Source organism: Seriola lalandi, unplaced genomic scaffold (genome assembly GCF_002814215.2).
Source record: "Seriola lalandi dorsalis isolate HSWRI2012SDOR001 ecotype SW California unplaced genomic scaffold, Sedor1 jcf7180002054673, whole genome shotgun sequence".
Classification (NCBI taxonomy): Eukaryota; Metazoa; Chordata; class Actinopteri; order Carangiformes; family Carangidae; genus Seriola; species Seriola lalandi.
The window spans coordinates 470,222-497,543 of record NW_019525226.1 but is presented as its reverse complement, the minus strand read 5'-3'; the positions used below and the strand labels follow the sequence as shown (position 1 = coordinate 497,543).

The following is a 27,322-nucleotide window of genomic DNA, read 5'->3' as shown; positions in this document are numbered from 1 at the left end:
GTACGGGCAGATTGGAGGTTGTGTAGTATTTGGACAGGATGACAAAATTAGACAGTCACCTTTCCTATGGACATCTTCTGTTGGGCACTAAAAGATTCATGGATACAAAGCTCATAAAAAGGTCATGAGAGTTTGATAGACTGAGCAAAACATTTAGTTATAGACAAAAATCTGACTGAATAACCGACATTTCAATACAGAAGAGACAAACAGTGGACTATAGCTGATCCTGGTCTGTGTCTAACAATGTAGACCCGGCTTAGAGTCAACCCCCCATACACACACACACACACAAACACACACAGAACATGAAGAGGTAGCATGTGTTGTAGAAAACCAGCAGATAAGAGTGAGATTTTTCTGTGAAGCCGTGCAGCACCATGGTGGCCGACATGGCCTGTACTCAGTAACTCTGTCTCTCTTGATACATTCCCACCTGGGGTGGTACCGAGCGCTAGATCTCCCTTTGGGGGGCTGTATAGCATGAGGACAACTATTCTGGCATAATTATCACCGATGACTGCCACTGGCACCAGCCTTCGTTGTGCCTCTTAACCCCTTTTCTTCTGGTTGACTATTCAAGTATGTGGGTATGTGGGTGTGTGGGAACGTGTGTCGAGCACATGATAGGTTAACAGCTGGGAATTGGCTGATGAGGTAGGAAACGTTCATGCTGGGGGAACAGCTGCGAGTGAACAGAATCCGCCTGGAGTCAGACCACAGAGCTTGGAAAATGTTTTTTGAAAATGACAACGACAATTAATCGTTTATCGTTTATTGTATGAGACAGGATGAGGATTCTCGATTGCATTACAAGTTGCTGACTGCTGCAGAAAGGGTCATTCCATAAACCTGCCAAAAAATAAATAAATCACTATATACAGTAATCTCTTTTTCAGCATGAATCTATTTCTACATCTTTCTGGGTCAGATTAACGGCATTTCTGGGTTGTTTTCAAGTCTTTGCTTCAAATCAGCCAATTTTCCATGTTACAGTAGATGTAATTTTATAAAATGTATGAAGGATTAGCATCTTCATATATAAAAGAATTGCAAAAGACGAGTGTTAGTGGAATTATAATAGAATTAGAGAAAACCATTGAATTATCAAATTACGGCACGTGCAAGTTTGATCGGTGAGCTCCACCTATCACTAAAGTTCAGATGGACCACTGTGGTCTCAGAGCTGAGACAGGAAGACAGAACTTGGTGGTCTCCTGTTCTTTCTTGCTTTTCTTTTTTCCCTTCCAGTCTGTTGCTGTGGTTCCCATCACAAAGCGTAACAAATGCCTGGATGTTTTCCCAACCCGACACAAGCAAAACAACTAAGGGATGGATGTGTGTGTGTGTATGTGTGGATTTTGTCCCTCTTAAAATGCATCATCAGGAAACTGAGCCATCAAACACTAATCCCATATATTTGATGATTCAGATAGCGTTGGCGGTAGCTGTTCCTAAATCTCCTCTTTCTGAATGCCTGGATTTGAATCCTTTATGTAATCCTGCATCAAGGCCAAGCTAGTTGGGACTCTTGGGTCAATTGGAATTGACAGTGTGTTCATCACTTGTTAATATAGCAGAAGGGTTAGCCATAATACCAGCATAATCTTTTTCTCTGATAGTGTTTTTTTTTTATTCTATCCATTTTTGTGGTAGAGTAAGGGGCTCATGTTCGATCTTCTTACTCTTCTTCTCCGAGTTCTCTGTTCCCATGGTTTCCTTCAGCAATTTTTATCTGATTTTATTTGATCGTTGGACTGGTACAGGTAGGAACATGTTTAATTGTATAGATTAAGTCATTACACATGATTAAAACACAAAGCACGTGTAAAAAATCACAGGTTGTATGCAACTCGCCAGTGCCTGACCAACACCTCAACAGCTCATCTCCTCATAAATAAACTCTGTCTCAGCTGATTGGTAACGTAACTCGCAATGTTTTAACACACCATATAATCCAAGAGGACATATGGAACAGTGCTTACTGTAACTCAGTCGCAACACAATCATTATTGTGATGGGACACAAAAATTAACTATTTAACAAAAACACATTTTCTGCCATCCAAACACATTGCACACATTAAAAATGCTGAGGGAACACTAGAAACAACTGGAAATCAATTTAACTCGATTATTATTGTGAGTGCTGTGCAGCTTGCCAAGCTTCATAAAGTCTGTGTCTATTAAATGCTATAGAGTTTATCATGTGTTTTATTGGTGGTTATTAGAGTTTCTCCAAGGGTTTAATTGTTCATTGAAATTCATCCTCATCTGGCAGCAAAGAACATCTTTACACAAGCAAACACACTTCACACTCTGTAGAAACTTACCAGAATTATAACCCATTTAGTAATTAATGAAAGTGTGTAGGAACCATAATTATGACTTAAAAGCTCAAAGCTCTATTTTAAAATGAAACTAAATCAACAACAATGTTTTTGAAAGTTCAAAAACATGAATACAAATGAATAAAGCACCCTTGAATTAGTCTAACCACGATCAGTTTAAAAAGAGTGTGCATCTTAATGTCATGGGAACTTAAAGAAATCCAAAGTGAAAGATTCAGATCAAACTGCGTTAAACAGCTGCACAACAAGTGGCAGCATGGCTGTTTTTATTGTCCACTTCAACTTTAAATCTGTCATTTCCCTCCTTCCTGCTGTTTCCATAAAATATTGTTCATCATTAATGACAGTTTTCAAGACTCTGCAGTGTTTGCTGCAAACATTCAGTAAAATCTCTGCAGTGCTGAGACTCGCACTAAAGGCGTTTTAAGGTCACCCTCCTTTTCTCTGCTCCACCTATTACTCCTGTTCTTTAAAACTGTACACATGCCTTCACTCCTCCTCTTTCCTTCTCCACCCCCTCTCCCTCTGCTACCTTCCCTCTTCTAATGAACAGGAAGGGCTGTAAATGTGCATTAATAAACTGCAAGAGTGTGTGGTTTTGATGCCCATCTGGGATCCGATCTGGTTGGCAGAGGGCAGAGCAAGACGCTGCCCTCCATATCTGCTCTGCCAAAGACTGTGTTCTTGGCAGAGAAGCTTGGATCAAGGACTTTTTTTTCAGTAAAGTAATTAATAAAGAGGCTTGTCACAACTTGTGAAGGCTTAGTGGTGATATGATCATATGGTGCTCACAACCAATTGCATAACTATTCAAAACCTTGCACTGAATCTACTGATTTCCTGTTTGGAATGGCTCTATCTTTTGTGTCACCATTGTTCTTTACGTCAATTTGAGCCCAAAGGTGTTTTGTCTGGAAGTAGAAGATGTAGAGAGAAATAGATGCAGATTTGCGTTTTAAACATAGTAAAAATCATTCAAGTTTTCAGTGTCTGGCAGCACTGAGGTGTTATGCTGCACTGAGCCAGAACCTGTCGACCCAACATTAACTTGCGACGATGGATGGGAGTGCAACGGGCTTGCGCACTTAGACAGCTGTGCACTGAGACATCATTGAGTGCACTGAGGGTTGTGACAGAACAGAAGGTTGGGGACAGTCACCGCTGCCCCTGCTAAATAGCTTGCTGAAAGCAAGTATACTGTTCCCATTATATAATGCTATTTATTCCAACAAGAACAAAGTACACATTTAATGTAGCATTCAGTGGGTTCAAATAGTTGATTTGAGAGTATTTAATGTCAAGTATGATGCTATTCCACAGCTTGTAAGGTGTCAACAGTTTGGTCTCTGGTCAGATCTCTGGAAATGGATCTCTGAAATGTAGCTGACAGTTATCCTGGGCTTCATGATCCCGCAGCTCGGACTCAGCGTCTCTCTCATGCTGAGATCGCTTCATGTTATGCAACACACTAAACTACAGCTTTCTGAGAGCTTTTTTTTTTTTTTGTGTTGAGCATTTATGGCCACTCCTACCATGGGGCCAGTGAAGGACACATTTGTGACTTTTGCAAACTTTAAAGTGGTTTTTACATTACAGCTGTGCAGTTTTATGGAAAATGAAATGTCATGAGGTCGCAATTACATGACTTTGCAGAGGGCTTTCAATTTGAAGCGAAGGAAACAGGAAGTGGAGGCACGTCCATGCATCCATGCACATACCTGATCCGGTCATGTAACTTATTGTCAAGCCTAAATGAAACTTGCCGCTTGTTGCTCTGTGTTCTCTCTACCCGCCATTAGCACATAGTTTGTGAGGGAAGAAGCTTCACGCTACTAATACAGTGTACTTTTTGTATTCAAATAAATGTAATAATTTAAACTCCTTATTTATGCTCTTAAATTCTTCAACTTAGCAGTACAAGTGCTCTTTGCAAAAAAAAAAAAAAAAATTCTGACTAACCCAAAGTGATTAATATGTTTCACTCTTTATACCTTGGCTGAGAATTCAAATGGCGTAGACGTTTTTCACCATGAAGCAACAAATGTGCTGCTTGGAGCCAAGTACACAGTCACTCATCTGCTATAGACTGATATTTCACCTTCAAGAAAACAGAACGTGTCATTTGAAAAGCCAGTATTTGGCTCTCTTTCTTGTCGGCTTGTGGAACTTTTTTTTTTTCCCCCCACAGATATTTGGAGGTCAAACTTTATTCTAGATTCTTTGATCTCACATTCTGAATTGCTTAAGTTTTGATCATATGAAATAAGGAACAATGTATGAGGTAAACACCATTAACAGCCATTTCCATTGCAAATTCAAAGCTGCAATCGACTTTTGTTTCTAGTTGTGATAATAAAGACATAATGGGTAATATTCAATGTAATAAATTAGGTAAGGCATATTGTGTGTACTGTACATCTCACTAGTTCATGATAATTCTGTGGAGGAGGTAGCCGACACTGTGCTAATCGTCTTATGCATAAAGGAAGACAGATGTTTCCTGTTAAAATCCTTGACTGGAGATGAACTGCACATAAAACACACTATCAGCAGGTGTCAAACCCCAGGGAGATGGATGGGCAACACGTCCTTTCATCCTTGCAACCTTATTGTGTGAGGTTTTACAATTGACAGCAACTATAGAATCAACGTGAATAGAACACATAAGAATCATATGTGAATTTGAGGCGGATTTGACATATATCATAAGCTACTTGGTGTCACTTACTGCTCAGGCTTTGTTGATCCTATTACACTTGAACCTCTTCCCACTGTGTTTCAGTCTTTCAGATCTCACAGGCCTAATGATCGGCAGGCTGTAGTGTATGCTTTACAATCCTATTTGCTCTTGTCAGCTGTTAATTGCCGTGAAAGGGATCCTTAGCATTAATCCGCCTTAGCAGGAGTGTGTGTTTGATCCCTGTCTGTTGACACGATATCCATGAACCATTTGAATCCATGATAGGGATGGAGGTTGTAAACATGACCATATTTTATTGGGTCATTTGTGCGCTGCGTGCGTGCGTGTGAGCGTGAGCATGTCTTTACATGATCTTTTGCATAGTTTGTTGTCCTTTATCAGTAATTACAGTAAAAACAATTTCTATACACTTTTAAAACACGAGTGAAAAAACAGTTTGTCCTTCAACAGCAGCTATCCATGGACGCTCTGATTTGATTTAAAAGCGAACCTCACTTTGAATTTGACTATAAGATGCGTGTGTGCAATGTTTTTGAGTGTTGTGCTGAATGTGCTGTCACTCTGTCACTGAGATCCAAAGCAGTATATTGAAGTTACACTAAAAAAACTTTTGAAAAATAGTGTGTGTGTGTGTGTGTGTGTGTGTGTGTGTTTGTGTGTATGTTTGATAGAGAGAGCGAGTGAGCGAGTTTGGACCTAAATAGTCTCTTCATATTGATTTTTCTCAACTTGGCATATTTTCAAGCCAACTGATGCATTCCAGGGATTTAAACCTCCATTAGCTATAAAACTACTGGGTGTGAAAATAGTTTACAGGGTGAAAAGGTGAAGCAAGGATTGTTATATACATTTGTGTTCAGTAGTCAGTCTCCTTGAGTGGGACTTAAAGAACAAAGGAGGTGTCATTTCTAACACAACTGCATCATCCGAGTCAAGTCAAGAGAAATGTCGGTAAAAAACACAAACTTAAAGTATTCAGGAGGAGATATGACTACGACTGAAATGTCCTATACACAGTTGTAAATGTCAGATCCTCAAACTCTTCATATGTAATTGGCAAGACAAGACAGGCAAGATAGATTATAAATCACAACAGAGAGATGCACAGTTTTGAAGACAGGACTTGGACAGAGACTTTGTTCAAAAGCGTTCGTCTCTACAGAATATTAACAAGGTAGTTTACTATTTTGTAGTTTACTATTGTAGTTTACTATTGTGACACTTTGATATGGTGCTCTACCTCAAGTCCCAAATGTTTGGGAAGATAAATCTCAGCGATTGTGAGATTGTTGATGGGATAATAAAGAAAGTACTGTTCTGCTATGATTCTTTTATATCAGCTTTTCTGACTTTTTGCTAATCTTTTCTTGTTAGGTAGTTTAACCTCCTTTAACAGAGGAAATAAGACTCTATTGTGGATATATGTAATCTGTGATAAGGTGTTCAAAGTAGATCTTACTGTATTTTAACAGTTCACAGGTCAAACAGGTAAAAAAAACAACAACAAAATCAATCACATCATTGTTTTACTGTTGAACAGTGTTAGAGGATTTAGCCTTTTGAAGATGCCCAATGGCCATTGTGTCTAGATGTGGCAGTGGATATTATAACACCATTTTGAGTGCTTAATGGACTATGTGTGCCCATGCAGTGTTTTTGACCCCTGCTCACAATTCGACAACTAAAAGTGGCCCTCTAACCCTTACTTCCTGAAAACTGAACCCATTTCAGCTCTACATTTCTACCCCACCCCCACCCCAACACCACACACAAACATGCTCATAAACAGATGGCATATAACATATATCTCCGACTCATCAAGTGGAAGTCACATCAGTGTGTGCGCGGACTGCTAACCCTGAGGCTAAGGAAGCTTTCAGAATGAGGCAAAATGGGCTCTCTACAAGGCCACTCATTGATGTCGGATCAATACTTTTTCATAGGAGCATTGTATATGTCTGTCATAGGGCCTTCACCAACAGTTTCATCACATTCATCTCTGCAGACATGAGGTATTGGCAGGCAGAAGAATTACTCTTGGCCCCCCCCCCACGCTCATTCCCATCTTCTGGACAGAGACACATACTCACAAACCACCCAATCAAACCTCTGATGATGGGGCTTATATATTGCGCTACATGTGAGGGTCTGTCAGAGAAGAAGTGACTCTACTCAATATGGCTGTGTGCTCCGTGCCCATAATTACCCCTCATCACAGAGCCTGCATGTGCCTCAAAAGGCGGCTCCATATGTCTGAATGTGTTACAGGCTCTGAAAAACACATCAAATCTGACTATAGGTTTAATCAGGATTTAAGTTAGCTACACTTTCTTTGCAATCATTTCTCATACGGTACACAACAAAAGTGAGTACACCCCTGTGCAAAATCACTGAAATAATAAATGATTCAAAATTGTACCATATTACGACAACTATTATTTTTAAGTTAAGTGTAGGACATTTGATCTCATGCATAATTAAAAAAAATAAAAAGTTAGATACACTACATTAAAAATACAGGCCTCAAAGTACAACCTTAAAGCACCAACAGTGGAGTCCACCTGTGACCACAGCAACAAATTTGACTGCACTTGTGCTTTTTCCATTTAAGTCTAATTGCATGAACAAGGTTATAAAATAACCTGCGGACACCTCCGCTTCCTCAATTTTGTCAGAGTGATCTTGACCTTTGACCACCAAATTCTAATCAGTTCATCCTTGAGTTCAAGTGCATTTTTGTGCCAGATGTCATGAACCTCCCTTTGGGCGTTTTCTGATATATATCGCGTTCACAAGAACATGAGGGTAATCAGTTCATCTTTTAGTCCAAGTGAACATTTGTACCAAATTCCCTCAAGGCGTTACTGAGATATCAAATTCATGAGAATGCGATGTACATACAACCTGAAAGCATAATCCCTCTGGCCACGGCTGTCGGCGGCGTGGAGGCATAATAAGATGGCTGACTGCCCTCTGAGGCAGATTCATAGCTTCTTTACTTCCTGCATATTAGCTTAAATGAATTGCTTTGGCGCAGAGAGCATGACTGGAGCCATGACATTATTGTGTTGCATTTAAGTAATTGTCAGCATTAGTGGAAATTGTTTCTCTGTACTCTTTTATGCATCACGCTGTCTTTATACTAATGGAATTAGACTCTCATAAATGTTTTTAATATGTAATTAAAGATAACAATGTAGGTATATTAAAGCCTCCATATAGTCATGGAAACAGTGAGACCTGAAATTGAGGTTACTGATTACAGTGTTATATTTATTTCAATAGTGATCACTCTACTAATGTCTTGATTAGAAAAGGCTGCAATAATAGTCATGTCACTCTACTGGGCCTCTGCTTGTAACAAAATGGTAAAAGAAGAAAGAACAAGAGGAAGAAAGAGAAAGAAGGAGAGAGAGACAAACAATGAGCTCAGAGGGATGTGAGAGCATGAATAAAAATGCAAGCTCATTCTGCGTTTCAAAGAAAACCTCAAGTTCAACTCGACTCACTTTCTCTGCTGCCTGCAAGGTGACTTACAACCAAAATAAAACTATTCTTTCTTGAGATGGAGCCACGCTGAACCGAAGGCATCCCAGAAGACAATGTGCTAGATTCTGCTCCTTGTAAGACCACATCGAGGCCAGGCTATTTTTGAAACACAAACCTCAGGCTACAGACCTGTTTCTGTGCTTAATTCTGATTCTAATTCAGTGAGTATGCTATCTGTCAAGTCATGATGAAAGTGTTCCACTTTCTTGATGGACATAAGCCATGACTTGAGTTAATTGTAGCTCATAAATGGAAGTGTAGTTTATTTCTCTGGACCCGACAGTGCTTCAGTTGATTACACATGTCCTTGAACTCCCTCTGAACATGACGCAGGTGGCATTTGTGAGCCTGGGTGTCACTGATGAAGCTTTGTCACATTAAGCCTGCTCATCCATCATACAGATGCATCCGCACATGAAAATACACACAGCACAGTTAGGGATGGGAATTGATAAGATTTTATGGATGGGAATTGATAAGCATTTATTAATGGCAATTTATTGATACCTCTTTCTTTATTTCTTTATCAAATCTTTATAAAGAATTGATAATTCTTTATAAAAAAAAAAAGGTTGACTTTTAGCTCATACTCACACTTGACTTAGCTTTGGCTATACAATATAAACATGAGCCTATAGGCTATGGATGCACTTTATTATTAATTTCCCTTCAGAAATGTTCAAATATAGAAATACTATTTATACTATGGCTTGGTTGAATAGGAGAGAACAAGTTTGCCTGATTGCTCTTACTGAAATTGCGCAATATGCGGAGCCCAATGCAACTTGCATTGTGAGCATACAGGCCCACGCGGCTCTGAGAAACAGGCAGGTATCAATAAAAGGAATCGATCAGCTCGGGGGCATAGGATTCCAATGGTTCGGACAATTTGGAACCGATTCTCAACTGGATCCAGTTCTCGATTCCCATTCCTAAGCACAGTCATTGCTTATCACCTGCGTCATACTCCATACGGTAAATTCTGCCCACATAGATAGCACATCTTCTATACTGTTGCCATAAAACCTGAGCATGCCCTGTCATTCATAAGGGGCCTTAAATAGATGAGCAACTAACCAGAGCGGGATGCATCTCAACCACCCCCCCCCTTCTATTTGTACCCATTTCTCTTTACTATAAGATTTATTCCAGTTAGAGGGGCAAGGACAGCTATTGCAGCCTGCTGAAGGTCCAGTGTGGCAACATTGGCGCCTGTAGATCACTGACTATCATGAACCTGGTTGACAGCTCACTCTGAGTGACTGGTCTGATAGAGAGTGAGGTCCCAGGCCCTGCTCTGTCATCCATCACGCATCCTTCAATCCCAATATGTGCTCTTCATCAAGGCTGGGGCAAGGATGAAGGAGACAGGCTGTAAAAGATGGCGCCCAACCCTCCCCTGTTCGTCCTCTTAGCTCCACCGTCACTCATTTTTATTACCGCTGATGAGCCGGCGGTTAGCGGGCTCATTAATAAACGGCGACTGGAATCAGACATTTGTCGAAGTTTGCAAAAGTCTATTCTCCCTGCCTTCCACACATGCACATATTTTCCACCTCAGCAGTTGGGCTCAGTTGGGAATACTTAAACATGAGCGGACAGGATAGTGAGGATGAGAGAGAGAGAATAAGCAACTACAGAGTGCACTCATGTTCGTGCCAGTGAGCAGTGTGAAGTTCAGTCTTTTAACAGCTCACCTGTGGATGTGTCTCAGTCCACCTTAACACCTGTCCTGTACAGATGAGACAAACCCCTCATTCTTTGATTGGGTTGTTCAGGGAAAAAAGAAACTGATCGGGCAACAGGGAAATAGTATCAGTGATTATATTTCAACCTGTCAACAGTGTTTTCCATCTCTCTGCGAGGAGTTTAATGGTATTTTCATTTAGCTGAATGTCTACTGGTTCACGTACAGTAGTAGCACCTCCGTGCCTCAGGAGCAGAGAATGGGGTCATATTCCTGGAAGGAAACTTAGTCCTCCTCTCTGCTATTCCAAAGCACCATTAAAGTTTCAGTGTTGCTGTGATTTTCTAGGTGAGGGGGCTGCTCTGGACAGTATCTGTGGGGTTTGCAGCACTGTCTGTGGGTGCGGAGGTGTTGGTGTAGCAGGTTATTCAGCAGCCTGAAAGAGACACTGAAATACTGTCCCGCAGGAGAAAAGGCATGTGGTGACTAATTGCACTGGGTGTGTGGAACCCTGATTATCTGCTGCCTGTAAGTGTGTGCGTGTGTGTATATATGTGTGTGTGTTTTATGGGGTAAAAACACTAAGGATGCTTGTGTCAGGCAAAAGCTGGCCTAGTGGATAGTGGATCTGCTCTTTTTGGCTTTGGATATGTCCTAAGCGCTTGTGGCCGAGGTTATGGGCCCCGCTAAGAGAGTGTTTCAGGTCTCCCATTCAAGGCATTTTTTTTCAGCTGAACATAGTGTTGTCCTGGTAATTCTATCTGCAGTTCTCTAGTGAGTTCATTTATTTAAGTCCAGATACAAGAACTCCAGAGTCATCAGATACGTTCCTACCAGTTAAGTTCACATGCCGCCTCTTCAAACCCCGGACCGATCTCAACATCTAGAAAAAAAATTCAACATATTTCTAGACATATAAAAAGAAAAGAAATATGTATATGAATTTAAATTTGAAATTTGAGTGGGAAGACCAATAACAGTTCAGGCCACTTTAGAGAACAGTTCGCTGTAATGAAATACATTGTGTTTTATGTGTGTAAAAGGGTTTTATGAATGAAAGTAAACCTACAGCCAATTATCAGCAGCAAATGGTTTTGGCTCTTTATTCCTAGTTGGCATCAATAAGGGTGAGTGTGTCAGGTTTATGAATACAGAGCAGAAATTTTCTGTAGTTTGCTGCTAGTAACATTGCACCCACACAGGTCTGATTATTACTCAGTAGTCAATAGAGCAGTATAGTCAAATGAATTCCGGATTCATTCATAAAACTATGCTTACATACAGTAGCGGTGGGTGTTTTCTTTACCTACAGTAAAGCTTCGATTTACATTCTCTTTAGGCATGATCTGGACCAAAGTCATTTTTAATGTTTTCAATCACTGCGCTCTTCTATTCTAATTATTACTTTTCACCACACAGCTTTTTCTGCTCATTTGTTTCAGTATCTTCTAATTCTACCTGCCCCTTTAAAGACTATTTCAAACAATGTGGACCCATGTGCCTCTAATACATGTGGTATTGTATTTTTTTTTTTCTCTTCCTCGTGTTTTTGTTTGTGTTTGAGCCATAGGGAGACAAACGTGTGTGTAGTTCTTGATCTGATTTTTGTGAAGAAAAGAACTCCGTGTGAAACTACAGCACATGGAGGAGTCGGTGTGTGGGAGTCCATCTACGTATTTAGTACTTTGGTGTATTCTTACTGCGAGCAGACACTGAGGCGGCACTGTAATCCATTCATGTTTCGGCTTTCTGAATAAAGCTGGCTGAGGTTTAGCTTCATGCAGTACAAGATTTTGATATTTTCACAGCATGAAAATGGTGGATATCAGGTCATCAGGAACAAGTCTGTGTGTTAGGGGAAAATGGGTCATGAGTTACGTGTGAATTTTTTTTAACACTATTCAGGATGCCATTTTACTGGTGAATTTAGTTAAAATGAAAATTGAAAATAATTATGTTGGACATACATGTTACAAATGGAGGGGGGAGGGAGAGATTAAGCATTAGGGTGGTTCGATAGTTGCTCCTGATTAACAGCCTTCACTATAGTCATTTTCATTAAGTAGTAAATGTGTCAGAGAGAGGCATGGTACTCAAATCCATTAGGAAAAGAAGATACAATTTATTTGGGCTGATTCGCTTGTAGCTAATCCATCAACACAGAGAAAATAGGTCAATGATCGAAGCCAAGCAGGGACTGTGCCCAGAAGAGGACAGCTGCAGTAGGTCCAATACATACAGACAGAGATACAGGGCTTTATGCAGGATCCCAGGACAGAATTCCTATAGACACACATGCAGAGTGATGGTACACAAGCTCTCATTAATGTAACCTACAGTAAAAGCATGACTTCATGAAAGTAAATGTGGCCACCGCAGTGTGACCTGGAGACCTGTGCATGCCTTTGCATCTGCTTGCCTAACTCATACAGTAAATGGGGTGGATATGTGGCGAAGAGGGGAGGGGGGGGGGGCATAATCACCCACCACCTGAAGTCAGTTCCAGCGACGCTGACTTGGTATATACAGTAGCAGACTGCACGCTTGCCTTGCAATCCCACAACCTCTTACTTCTCCACCAGCCGTACAATCACCTCATTTCAAGTGCAGCAGCTCCTGGTTCAGTGCCCGCTAAAAGCCTGCCATAACACTGATTCTGAACATCGAACTGTTCTTGTTTCCCTTTATCTTCCCTTTGTGCTATTTTATCACTTTTCCTTTTCAGCAACCAAGGATATATTTAACTGAGCCCCCACTGTTTTGTATTTGGTTGTGTTTACTTTGAATTATTTTGTGAGCTTGGTGTTCTCGATCTAAGCCTGTCTATTTCTTTCTTACTCTCTTCTGTCCCCCTCTTCTCTCTTACTTCTCTCTGTCACTATGTGACATAGTAATGTTATTTAAAGCTATTGCTGTTGCCAATGTTTAATGTCTTTTTATTTGCCTGTGTTTCTGCCTTGTGTTTTTGCTGTTGTTGTTGTTTTCTTTTGTTTCTGTGTGTGGTGAGCTTTCTAACCCCAGTTCATTCTGTTATGGCACCACCGCAGTCCAGGATGACGCTGCCCCAGGTACCCAGGAGTACATTATGTTACGGCAGGACTCCATCCACTCCGCGGATATAAGGAGTAAAGGGTCCCCCTTTCGTGCTAAGTGTCACGAAATCTTCTGCTGCCCGCTGAAGCAAGCCGTCCACAAAGAGAGCACAGAGCCCGAAGGTTTGTTTGCACCCCCTCCTTGTTTTGATTTGCTGATGCTCCTCGTCTCCCCTGCCCACTCCCGTCTTGTTTTCCCCTCTCTCTCATATTCTGTGTGAACTGATAGTTCTCCGCCCCTCCAAACTAAGTTCTCTTTCATTCCTGTCCCATTTTCAGAGAGCATCTGGTGTGCTTCTGCCCCTTTCTAGCATGTGTGTGTTTGTGCATGAACGCGTGTATGCGTGCGCGCAAGTGAGTGCCTGTGTGTGTGTGTGTGTGTGTGTTTGAGCATAGTATAGGACTGAATGCTTGGGGCATGTTTGCTTGCAGAGAACCTGTAGGAGGGCACCTCTCCCAGTCCAGTGTGGTGTGTTCATATGAGTGTGGGTGTGGGTGTGTGTGCGCGCGTATGTGTGTCTTGACTGTACAGCCCTTATGTTGGACTGAGGAGCATAGCATCTGTAGCTCCTGCCGACCCCTCCCTACCCCGAACCATTAACTCGGTCGTTGCCACCCTGAGGCGCATGCACAGACCAAAACAAAGTGCAAGAAGAAAGGGGGTTATAGATGGAGGCAGCTGCTGCCCTAATGAGTTCAATGACTTGGCAATTCCACTATGTGCTTCCACTTCAACTGGCCTCATAGAACAAAAAAAGGTGTTACTCTTTTATCTTCCTGTCCTGAAGACTATGTGAGATTGAACAGTTTCATTTTCACGACTAAATGGTGATCTAGTCCGCTACAAACTGCAAGTCAGTAAGTCCCCCCCCCCCCCCTTGTTCCCTGTGCTTCTGCCTGTGGCTCTATAATCCTGTTGGCTGCAGTTTACCCCCTCAGTGCTTCCTTCCCTCCGTCCTTCCTTCCCTGCTTAACTTTACCGCCCCCCCCCCCCCCCCCCCCCTTCCGCAACCTTGTTCACCTTTTCCTCTACCTCTTTTTCTTTTTCCTTCTGTAGCGCTTGCAGCAGCATGACGATATGCCCGCGCACTGTTTCAGCTTTTGTACAGTTAGGCCACGCAGTAAAGTTTAAAAATTAAAAATCCCTTTGTGCTCTAAGCATGCTACCATACCCTGCACTGTCTGGCACTCAGGCTCTCTGAATGCCTCATTTATCATCTATCCCTCAATAGAGCGCTAAGATTGTAGAAATTGCTTTCCTTTGCAGACTTCCTGATAGGTAAGATATGAATTATATCACTACTGATGTGTTTTCTGCAATGTACTGCTCTGTCTGCTGTTGCATCTAAAAGAGGGCCATGTTTGGTACAGTATTTCTGCACTTTAGATATCAGTTAACCTGTTGAAGGCTGTCTGTGTAACTGCTGAAGGACTCGAGCACATGCACTTATCCTTGTGAGAGAGAGACAGAGAGAGAGAGAGAGAGAGAGAGAGAGAGAGATCGAGAGAGAGAGAGAACGAGAGAGAGAGATAAAGTAGTGGAATCTCTAGCAGAGGTCTGGCTAGAGAAGTACAGATGTATTATTCAGTTTGGCTGCAGCTCCAGTTGGACGTGACTGAATTTACAAAGGAAGGAGGGGAGACTACAGCTCTTGCGTAAGCTGTTCGAGAGGACGTCATTAATGTTGATGCATGATGCAGATGGAAACTGTGCTAAACCATGTGTGGAGTAGGCTATACAGACACACAGCAACACACAACCTACAATACGTTGATGTATGCAAATATTTTGCCAGACGTTATAAGTAACACGTAAACACACACAAAATACTAGGTGTTGATATATTTTTGCACTTAGGCTACATTTGTGGGAAAACTAGTATTTATTTTGAAAAGAAAATCAAGACGGTTGTATGTTTTGAGACATCTAAGCAGGAAAGCCAACCTCGTCACGTTGTTACCATGGCAACGACATTCGCACTGCTTTGTGTTGCACTTAGTGGTTTTCATGGCTTTCCATGGATTATAGATTCTATAACATGTAGCTACATGCTAAATAGAGTTTGTAAGTGGATTGCGGCACAGGCTCTTCGGTCAGGAACTCTAGTTGGTTGGTGATTTTCCCTACATGGTTTGATTACTTTGGATAGTTAATGACAGCTGTAGGTAAAAGCAAAATGCAGTGTTTCTGAGAGCGTTTCTGCAGTGTTCACCAAATGAAAGTAGACTTTTCTTTTCAATACCTCATAGAACGCAATTCAATACTTTTTTCACAGTCATACTGGTCGAAGACTGATAGAAATCAACCAATAAGGCATATAACATATCACATTTTTATCAATACTATCCAGCTCCATATAACAATAATCCTTTGTAATAATTAATTAATTAACATGACATGGACCAATGTATGGATTACTGAACAGGCCTACGGGGCCAGGGCCTCTGAAAGTGTTCTTCTTGTGTGAAAGTCAAGTTTGTGCTAAAATCAATACTTGTCCATTATGAGACAATGAATTTCTGTCAACTGTTTCAAAACAGTCAAAAATGACAACAGATGTTACTGTCTCAGTACATGAAACTTAAGACTTTTTAATAATCGTAGAAGGCCTTTTGTTTTTGGTACTCAATGCAATGCTTTTGAAGACTTTTCAAGACCTGCAGATACCCAACTGTAAGATTTGATTGATGTTTGTCCAGTCGAATTGCTGGGCTGTACCTGCTACAGGTGATTCGCTGACAGTGGCAAGTTCTCTATAAAAAAAAAAAAGGTGCAGACGTTCAGTTAGGATCTAACAAGGCTTTGACTGAATCAGTAACCTGCATCACTTCCCCTGAGTCTATTTCTTCTGATACATATCCCAACACTACATACAGGTGGCTGACACAGAGACCAAGGTATTGGTTTCACACGTCACTAGAGACGTGCTTCACAGAATAACACATCAACAGCACATGTTTGAGCTGTAGCACCCCGGAGGATGAGTTCAAATCATATCAGTTTATCTCTGCAGAGCTGTGGGGAGTGGAAGAACACAGACAGAGAGCACCGTCTGTGTTCTCTTCCTCCATCCTCAGGCCTGTGCGTGCTGCCTGCTGTCAATCAGTTTGTTCTCCATCTTACTCTCTTTGGTTCAGTCTGTGTCACCACCTCTCGATTCCTCTTCCCGTCTATTCCCAACTCGCCCTCTCCTGTTTCTGCTCTGCTTCTGCCTCTCTCTTTGGCTCCGTTTCGTTTCTCCACAGCAGAGACAAAAGACGATGCTTGAGGGGCAGATCTGTGTAAATATCCCATCCATAATTCAAATGACTGTAAGACTTTGTGTTTCAGGCTATGCAATATATACACAGACAGACAGATATCCATGTAGAGATGTACACACAGAAGTATACGATGTGAGCAGTATGTGTATGTTTTCTTCTGAGTCAGTGTTTTCCTTGCTGAAGAAGTAATTTGCTGTGCATTTGTCATCCAATATTTGAAGTGGAATACTCACTGTTAATTAGAAGTATTTTCACTTCTTCTGCCCTGACATAGAGGCTGTCCTGGCCGTGACTGAGAGGAATTTAGATTTAAGAAGTTTTAAAATGCTGAATGACTTCATTTGACTGAATGGCAGAGACCGTCTGCTCTTGAATCATATATCATCAAAATAAAAAGTCTAACCAGGCCAATAAGAAACTTTGAAACTTATTCAGCCACCACTTAAAGGGATAGTTCGGGTTATTTGACATAGGGTTGTGTGAGGTAGTTAGTCCGTGCAGTTGTGCGTAGGTATACGGTAGTTCAACGTTTGAGAATATGTAGTACCAAAGGAAAGGGCTGTTTGACGGCCAGATAAAGCAGTCAAAATATTCAAAGGAAAGCGTAAACTTCACCTGATATTGGTCTTTTTTTTGAGCGGCTAAAACACGTTCCACAGCAGCACATCGCTCAGCTTCTGTGCCGTTACACCGATCTGAATATACTGCTGGTAATACACTGACTTAGGTACCTCACACAAACCCACGTGAAATAACCCCCACTATCACTTTAACCTATTACGGCGTTAAGCAACTGTGAGCGCTAAGGTGATCTAGATCTAAAGATCCATAGCAATATAATGAAATCAGCAATGTGACTTTCTCTCTTACAGATAGCCTTCTATCTGTAATAGGTTCAGCACCTGTGTTGCACAACATTCAGGCCGCTATCCAATCTGTTTTAGCCTTATTGACAAAATAAGTCATCTACTGCCCGCTCCGCCAAGAAAATGTAAGCACAAGTGCAAGAGGAATGAGACGTAGCCCCATCCATTTCCCACACCCAATGTAAAATGCATGGCAGTGATTCACCACAAAGTTGACATGGCGCAATTACATTCTTTCTGTTCTATTCATCCTTATAACAGAGTATGCCTTTGCAGTGTCTCACAGAGTCCCGCACACCACTGCAATGTTGACAAGGGACAAACACGCAGCCTCAGGATGCACTCATGCTCCAATTAAACAGCTTGTTTAATTTTCTTTTTTCCTTTGCAGTCTGTCTTTCTGCATGAAAGCAACAACTCTGTTTGTCTAAGTTGATGCATAAATAGACTACGCATGAATAAATAATGTGTATGATGATGTGGTTTGGTGCCTGGAGAGAGTGGGCTGGCAGGAGAGTGTCAATGTCACATCTGCACTGTAAGTTCAGCTGTGCTTATCTGACCTCTCCGGTCATCTGCAAGAGCTTAAGAGTGCAATTTGCATCATATAAAAGTTTACTCGTAACCAGATGGTCAGTGAATGAAGAATAAGCTTTAAGCCCTGATCATAAGAAGAGCAAGAAAGACAATATCTGTATCAAATAATAGCACATGTTTGAAGGAGTGGTGCTTTAACAGCTTGCATGTCCCATTGGTGTGATATAATCATCACCCTATCAAGAATTGTCATCTGTAAGTGCAAAAAAAAATGTCGTCATACACACACACCTTTACATATTGATCTCCTGAGATTTATGTAGAAATCTGATATAGTGTTAATTTCTGGCTCCTCTGGGGCATAAACAAACAGCAGGAGTGGGTGTATATGACAACATTAACGAGAAACTACTCAGGAGACTGGCGGGGAAGTGAAGCAGAGTCAAGTTGCCAGGCCTATTACATTTCATCATTGTCTATTTAATTAGCACTTCTCTTTTATTCGCCTCCACAACCTAGGTCCTTTCCTCATGGCAGCAGCCACACAGAATGAAATGGAGACAACAACTGGGACTATTTTTTTCACACAAACAGTAGATTAGTTTGTTATTAATAGATATTATGAGTGATTGTATACATCTGCTTTGGTGTACTGTACTCTTCATGTATATGAATCATGTTATACTACTCAACAATAAATGGAGGAATCTGGAGGAATTCCATTTTCTGGACAACTGCTCATTCAATTAACTTTGCGGGTGTATTGCTGAGGACCCAAGGAAGTGCAGTGTGAAGTTTTTTTTGGATGAGCCGTTCATTTTTCTACATGTTACCTGATGTGAAGAAAAAGGCGGAACTACACTACAGGGGTAGGGCAGCACCCTGACAATTTACAGAGCGCACTCGGCAGGGTTATAAGAGAGGTGGAACTCAACTGCAAGGGCACTTTCTACACTGTCACCCGGACTCTACTGGAGTGGAAAAGGAGCAGCCAACACCAGCAGTAACAAATGAGACCAACTGACCACACGTCCTGCAGCATAAGTCGCCTTTTGCACTGTGCCTTAGGAAAAAGGTTGACCTGAACCTCCGTTGTCTTTCTTACAAATCTGAAAAAAAATATTTTAAACAAGTCAGAATCTTTAAAGGTTGGCCCTAAATAGCACAGTGCGTCTGATATTGACATACTACATGCAGCAAATTATCCAGCTTATCATAACTTTTTCTAACTTTTCCATCATTAGCATGTAGCTTGTCAGCTAAGCTGACTGCTTGTTCAATGTTGAAAATGCAACAGAGAATATAAAAGGAGAGTGGAAGGAAGCAGAACGCAGTAGTCGACCAATGGGAGGCTTTGTCTCAGCAGTGCACATCTGTTGAATCAGACTGTAATGTATGGTACTGGATGTAGTATTTTATATTAATAATTAATATTATATCTATAATACATTTGTATTAATAAATCCCAAAATTTGTTTATGTTAATGGACTGTGAAATAATTCATATTTAGCACATAACAGGGAATACAAAGATGCAAGTACAGTACAGCAGTAATATGTCGTTTTTTATATCCACATAGCCGAATGCACCATGTGCATTTATTCTCCATGTCCACCTTAGCAGCTTTACTCTGGACACAGATAGTCCCCATCATTCCCACTGCCTGACTCAGCTATGACAAACCCTCACCCAGCTTGACACTAAAATCCCAGCTTATGTCACTAATGGACTTGCTGTATTATTGTTTTATTCAGAAAGGTTCCTTTTTAACCACAGGCCGGCTCTAAATCTGAGCTAAACGGGAACAATCAGAAGAGTAGTCAGGTTATAGTAACTGTGACACAAGCACTGTGTAAGTTTTCCCCAGAGTAAACAAGCGTTAAGCTATTTAATTGGGGTAATGAGGCAAACTGCTGAATCAGCACAACATTAATGGGAGGCTAGCAAAGTGGCTCTTGACAGCTGCCAGGATTGACACTGCACACATGCAAATTTGTGTCCCTTATTGGGGAGAAGTTGAGTCAGAGATATAATATATAAGCAAGTCAAAATCCATGTCTTGTTTTTAAGTATAACATAAAAGTATATCCATGCTTGACATATTCAAGATCCAAATGTTTGTATCATCAGCTTTTCCTTTGTGTAGTCATTTTCCAGCATGTGTGCAAGTGTAGACCATGAACAGAAAGTTCATATACGTAGACTTTTTACACGATAAAAGCATTAAAAGAGATTTTGGCATGCTGTTCCTGCAGTGGAACATATATCTTCAGCATCTCTGGGATTATGGCATTCGGCCATATACCATGGTAGAAGATTTAACCCATACTGTCCAATGCTATCTAGAACCCCACATGATCCCAGTCAAAGTCAATAGGCTGCACACAATGTACAGTATTTGGTCCTCTGCCAACACTGCAGCATGCCTCTGCTAGTTATTCATCAGCCTGTTCCCCAAGTCACTACACAGACATTCACTGGTAGCAACTGTTCCCACTCGCCCTTTCTGTGCTCCCTTTCCCTTTGCTGTTCGCTCATGAGCCTTAAACAAAAGTTATGCTTACTGTATGTACTAAACTGTGAGCAACTCAATGCTTAAATCCTCTCCCTTTTGCTGTCATCCAAGTAATGTTTTAAAGCTGTATTAGATGCTTTTATCGGACAGCCTTTGTTACCCAGGGTAGTATGGTTGTTTGACACCATACTGACTGGCCAAATTCAACTCTTTGAGTCTGTAACTAATTTTATCATGGTTCATCTTCTCTGGCATTCAGTCACTTGTTTCTGTAAGCAAGTCCTCTACGTCATGTAAATGCTTATTAGAAGCAAGACAACTACCCCAATTTAGGTATTGTCCTAAGAGTCCAAAGATAGAAAAAACAAAGATTTGATTGAGGTAATTTACATTTAGTCACCATTATATAGTTTGTTAGCAGAGAACACTATAAAGTTTATTTTGTGCATATCATAGCCTTTTCTTTATAATAACCAACTTTATTATGTGTATTTGTAATATAGTGACTGAACTCCAAATCTATCAAAAATGCTCAACTATAGCCACCTGTCACAAAAATGACACTAAAGATTGCACTGTGAATATTTAAGACCTTAAAAGTTCCTCAGACGTCCTAATTTCTGTGCATTTGACACAAGAAGTGCCTAAGCATCACATTGGCGGAGACCAAGTACAACAGGGAAGTTTGGCTCTGACACAGACAGACAGTTGGAGGGTCCTCTTGGGTGCTGGCGGCATTATGTAAAGTCTTTGCATGTTTCATCTCAGGGGGTCACCAAGTAATGTGCCAGCCTGCCGGCCAGGGCTAATGTTGGCTGGGATTCATACAGACACCCAATTTCTCCCATCATGTCGCCTGCCAGCCCCCGAGACAGCTTGGCTCTTCCAGGGAGCCTGACGAAACCCTGATTAAGGACCAGAGAAGTTGTGCTGTCCTCCACATATTCAGGATGTACTGTACAGAGATATTGCCAGAAGTTAGAGAAAAGTTGGTTAGCTTACATTGAAGAACCTTTAGTGAAGAATGGGATCAGTATTATAATACCAGTCGTGTTAAATCCTGTTTTGGCCAGACAGTGTTTCTGTTTTCTTCCCCTGTCCCTGATTCTTGGTTGGATCTTTGTGTGCTGCACTAGTGACAGACATGTTTATTTACTTCCTTCTCAATAGTGGTTAAATGTTTGGAAAGTGTCCTGGGTGTTCCACAGTTGCCCTCAGCCAATTCAATACTACCGACCCCTCTTTGCAACAGCAGCAACTATTGGAAAAAACAGAACAAAAAAAAAAACAGCTAAAGCATCCAAGTTATATATTTAATCACTATGATTTATTATAAAGGCCATTTACATAGGTTTTCTGCACTTATGCTCATAGAGTTTAATGTCTCACCCCTGTCTGTTTGATTACTCTAACCCCTCCAAAGATTTGTCCATCAGAGACAATACAATATATTATATTGTAATATGAGCAGGTGATATGAGCAGGTGTGTTAGTTTGAAAACTCTGACCTCTTACTTGCATAAGTATCATGATACGGACTGATCCCAAAGTCATTATTCAATAAACAGAAATCTGTGCCAGAAAAGATTAATCAAATAGAGAAGCTGAATGCTTGAGCATGATAACACTTAAATGTAGAGCAATCTTCTCAAACATTATATCATATTCTCTCCGTCATTAGTGGCCCAGTGTCTGGTGATCTTTCAAGGTCATCGTAAATGCATGCTCCGGGACAATAGATGGGTTAGACATTAATAATGCATACTGTTAATGAAATGGTAATTCTTCAACTGTCAAACAGTGCTCCCTCTTGCTTCCCCCGTTGGCAGTCCTCTCCCCTCCATCAGCTCCCTCCAGCATGCGTTTCTGCTCACTAAGGTGAACATTACCCTCTGCAGGTGTTTGTCAAATGAGCCCTGCTGATGTAAGTAACTCAATTGGCCTGTATGACGTGCCCTTTACTTCCAACAAGCTCCAGCAGAGTGTAGCGCTCCTGAGTCGTACAGCCTTGCTCCTCCTCATCTTTCTCACCAAACACGCAAGCACACACCCTCAGTCGGGTGTCTTGCATCAGTATGCCGTGAACAGGAGGCCCGTGAGTCATTATCGTAGACTCAAATCTAATTTTACAGCATGCATAAGAGCGACCAAGCGGGACAGGCCGGCGCACTGGACTGAATAAACAACAACATAGAGGTGTTGCATCTGTGTGGCTGTGCTGAACCTCAGCTGTCAGGTGTTGCCGAGACATGGCGGGATGCTCGCTCAAATACAAATGCACATGGATACACATGCACAGAACTGCAGCAACAAAGACATTTACCAAAGTACCAAATACATTCACAGCTCAGCCAACCAAGCTTTGTCCAGTCTAGGCAACCTTACAGAGCCATCTGCCAAATGTCCCCCTCAAAAGCTCCCTACTGGCTTCAATGAGGTGTCATTGAAGTCCTTTATTCCTCAAAACCACATCATGTAGCAACTAGCCTTGATTTTAAAACACAGCACATCTATCCTCTTTGTATTAGGAGAATTAAGTGGTTGCATTTGTCTGTCTGATCTGAATGTTTTGTCCTCTGTGTGTGTGTGTGTGTGTGTGTGTGTGTGTGTGTGTGTGTGTGTGTGTGTGTGTGTGTGTGTGTGTGCTTTGGTTGCTTGTTTTCTGGGACCTACGGCCTTATGGCAGCCATTAGTGTTAGCTCGCTAATCCACTGGCTGGAGAGATAATTGGACATCGCACATCTCATCAGGCCCTGCCAGCATACATTGACAGCTGTCTCTCTTTTTTACCCTCTACCTCTCTCTCCCTCCCACACACACACAGAATGAAAGGACAAAAATGAGAGACCAAAGGTTAAAGAAATCATGAGTTCAAAAGGTTAGGTGACAGTGCTAAAATGGGAACCAACAAAGGCAAATTCATGTTATTTGCATGTTGTAATAAAATAGGTGCGTCTTCAATGTAATGTTAAATGCTAGGAATGTGCTCTTGGCTCTGTTCTGTTGGTGTATGTGAGTAGGATGTCACAGGCCTCAGATGCATGTTCGGTATGATGTAATGGCTAGCAATCAGCAGACAGGGAGGCAGTCCTTCAGCAGCACTGATGATCACGCGTAAACCATCATCACAACAGGCCAGTGTCACGCAGCCTCCCATCTATAATCTGTACTCCTGACTGCCAAAGCATTTGTTAATATGTCCTAATCTCCTTATGTTATCTCCTCAATTGTGCACACACACACACACACACACACACACAGACCCTGGATGATGGTGTGTACAGCAGGTCATGCCTAGAGATTCAGGAATGGTTCTTTTCCTACACCCTGTGGAACAAATCTGAGGCAGCTGTACAAAGAAATACTTGTTCTGACTTGCTGAATATGAGCGAATGTTTGAGGCAGCTACTTCAGTAAACTGACTGGGCTTCAGACACACAATACCCCAGCAGCTGTGCAACAGGGGAAACTTAGCCTTAATAATATAATATGGGCTCCAGTCATTTGCACTGATCCTTCAATCGGTAGCAGAGGGCTCAGTGCAATCATTCAATCATGTTAAAGCATAACCTCTGACTTACTGCACTCCACAGGAGTCGATCTGGCTGTAGGGCCTGATAAGAGGGGGAGCCCGAATAGATTGAAAGACATTGTGCTATTATTCCCTTCTCGGTCATTCAAAGAACACACCAACCCTCAGTCAGTGAGCTCATCCTCAGCCACTGGCATTCACCTCTCTATCCTCAGTGTTAAATGAATCCAATCTTTTTACTATAATCTCTGAAATTACTATAAAATGTATCGGTTTCGTGCTTCCTATCCACTAGATATTCTATCTAGTATCTAGATAGAAGTCGACAAGTAATTGTAAGGATTGTAAGAGGTTGTTGAATTTCTCTGTGCGAGTTAAAAATAAAAAGTCCAGCTGATAGCCCAGGAGATCCTTATTAATACAACAACAGAAGGCAAAATTAAATGAACAAGTTTCAACAGATTGAGTCCATAATCATCATAATAATTACAACTAAACATACATATACCCTCTTAGAATACATACACCAACAATCGTGGGTAGTAGAATCCATTTGGTATGAACTCTGCCACCGAAGATGGGCAGGACCTGGAATGCAGATCTTGTGAACAGAAATAGCTCTGCACACCTGCTGCACTGTTTAATGAAGTTTCTAACAAAGGGTTCAGGCAGAAATAACGATTACTTAAAAGGTACTTAGCATAAGGACTGAGGGGGGAGAGGTGGAATGGTTTGAGAAGTATCTATGGTTGTATCAAAAGCTAGACCTCTACAGATGAGATGCCTGAGGTTGTGTCTCCACACACATCCACATATACAGCCACACACATACACACACACACAGATACATACATACCACACCATCCAGCCAATCTGCTGTGCAGCCTATAGACAGATGGGACTTGTGAGTCAGACAATAAATTGTTACAGAGGTAAAGGAACATCGACCTCAAAGTCCTCCAGACCACTTTTTATTTTAACCAGGGCTGCACCACACACACACACACACACACACACACACACAATCTGCATAAACGATCTGAAATCATGTTTTTGTACTCAGATGTTTGTTTCTCTTTGTCAGCATTTTTCTCAGTTCGTGGTACTTGTTTATATATAGAAAGGGTTTGAATTCAAGGGTACAACTCACTCAACAGGACGGTATGAGGATAATTTAGTAGTCTTAGCTTGACAATAGAACCAGGAGATTAGAATTTTGCTCTACTATATTTTAATATGTGTTAATCTCTGTGAAGCCTTTCAAAATAAGAGGACAGGACAGCAATTTCACTGACCCAGGACAGATAAACAAACAGTTTAGTTGAGTGTTTTATGCTGTACTTTTTGGTTTAAAGTCATTAAAAGCACTCTGGTTACAAGGTGCTAGTTACCAAGCATCTGGCTCATGGCTGATGTTAATATCTAAGGGTGATGTAATGCAGGCAGAGGGATTAAATAACATTGTATTATGACTGAAGGCTTCATTATGATTTTACAAGTCCAATGCTATTCTGTAATAGTGTTGTATTTCATATTAGAAGCCTGCTACAAACCTCAGAGAGCCATTACCGCTTTACCGCTGTCTTTTGGCCTACTTTTTCATACCTCTGTAGGGTTCTCCATCAGCTCTGCACAGCTCCTCCCACCTGTTATGTTCCAAACACTGGTCCACTACCATCCATTGTCATTATGTTTCCATTGATTTCTTTGTGTGCTGACTACACTAACAAGCACAGGGAATGAAAGTGAAAAGTGGGATACTCTGTGTTGGGTAGGGAACATGACCTATTTACCCACCCACTCCCATCAGTTGAGTCATGTCTCCTGTCGTGTCACTTCCAGCTTAGCCGATCTGTTCCACCTAACACGTTGGGCTTTTAAGTATACTGAAATAATCCATGCCAATCTGAACCATGCAATAAAGCTGGCATGTATACACCCATTCTGATCTTTTTGTAAATATACATGATTATTTAACCTCAAGTGTAGCACCATAGGTTTAAAATAAATATACGACCATTCATCCCTTACTGTATACACAACAGCTGAAGAAGCATTCTTCAATATGCATTTTCCCTGTCTCTCTGATCTGTGGCTGGGCATCATGAGACATCACTGCGCCATATTTCCCTGCCAGAGGAATGAAACACCCAACCATTTACTTGAGGAAATGCATCAGTTGCAGGGGAAATGTGTGTGGCTAGACTAAAATGAGCTTCATTAATGTTCACATCCAGTTCACTGCACTGCAAATTTGATCTCATTGGATAATATTCACAGTTATTCTTGAGGCCAGACAAGGAATGTGATGGGGTTATTCTGAGGACAGGGACCTGGATAATGGCCAAGAGCAGTGCTTATTACAAACACCTCGACAGGTGTCAGCATTTCTTCCCACCATGTGAGCAGAAGAAAAGCAAAGCGTTTTCACCTCTGTTAGGAGGTTGTTTTCTTGCCATTTCTAAATCAAGACACCATGGTAAGATGTAGTTCTCGTTTCAAGAATAGCACAGTTAGTTCTTTCATCATCCTTATTAGGAAGTGTCTATCACCTAGGCCTGCAATGTGTCTTAAGTTAGCAACTCTTAAAAAAGAAGCATGCATGACCTTGCGCTCTTGTGCCAGTCTCAGAGCTTCCTTTGTGTCTCCATCAGTAAGTAGACAGTTTAAGCCAGCTGGTGTCTGAGATGATGCCTTTAATCTCACTCCATTCCCTTCCTTGATGTGTCAAACTGGAAGGGATATGTAGGACGACATCACTTACTGTATTCTGGGACTAAGACTGCTCTTGCTAGACAGGGTATAATTAGCATGGAGTTATTAATCCAAACTTTCAGAAAGTCTGAGCTTCTACATTTTGGCTGCAGCACACTTCCTTGATTTCTCTTTGATACCAGATGTCCCTCTTCACTGTGACGAGAGCCCATTTCCTGGGTGTGTTCTGCCTAATGGAGGAGGGATAACTTGAAAGAGAATAAAAGTGATTTTGTTATTTATGGCCTTTCAACTCCTAAATGCTGTTTCTCTGTAGCTTTCTAACCACGATGGATTTTGCCAAAGGGCTTCCATTGACTCACCATCTTTGATTCACACATGTGACTGTGACTGTTCAGTCATCCATTTTGGCAAATGAGCTTCTCCCACACTTGATTTCCCTCTCCATCTACCTCCTGTTGTGATGCTGGCAATGATAGATACTGGATGTTGTTCTGATAACAGGCATTTAGA

At 41.4% G+C, this 27,322-nt stretch overlaps 1 protein-coding gene across 3 annotated transcripts in view; it reads left to right on the top strand.

Moving 5' to 3' along the window:
- The window catches only part of fgf13a (fibroblast growth factor 13a), a 94,861-nt gene that overhangs the window by 30,943 nt on the left and 36,596 nt on the right, over window positions 1-27,322 (top strand). For all 3 annotated transcript variants that reach the window (XM_023421673.2, XM_023421672.2, XM_023421675.2), the window contains one exon: window positions 13,335-13,502. In XM_023421673.2, coding sequence (XP_023277441.1) covers window positions 13,335-13,502 — 168 coding nt within the window. The remainder of the gene's footprint in view (window positions 1-13,334; window positions 13,503-27,322) is intronic.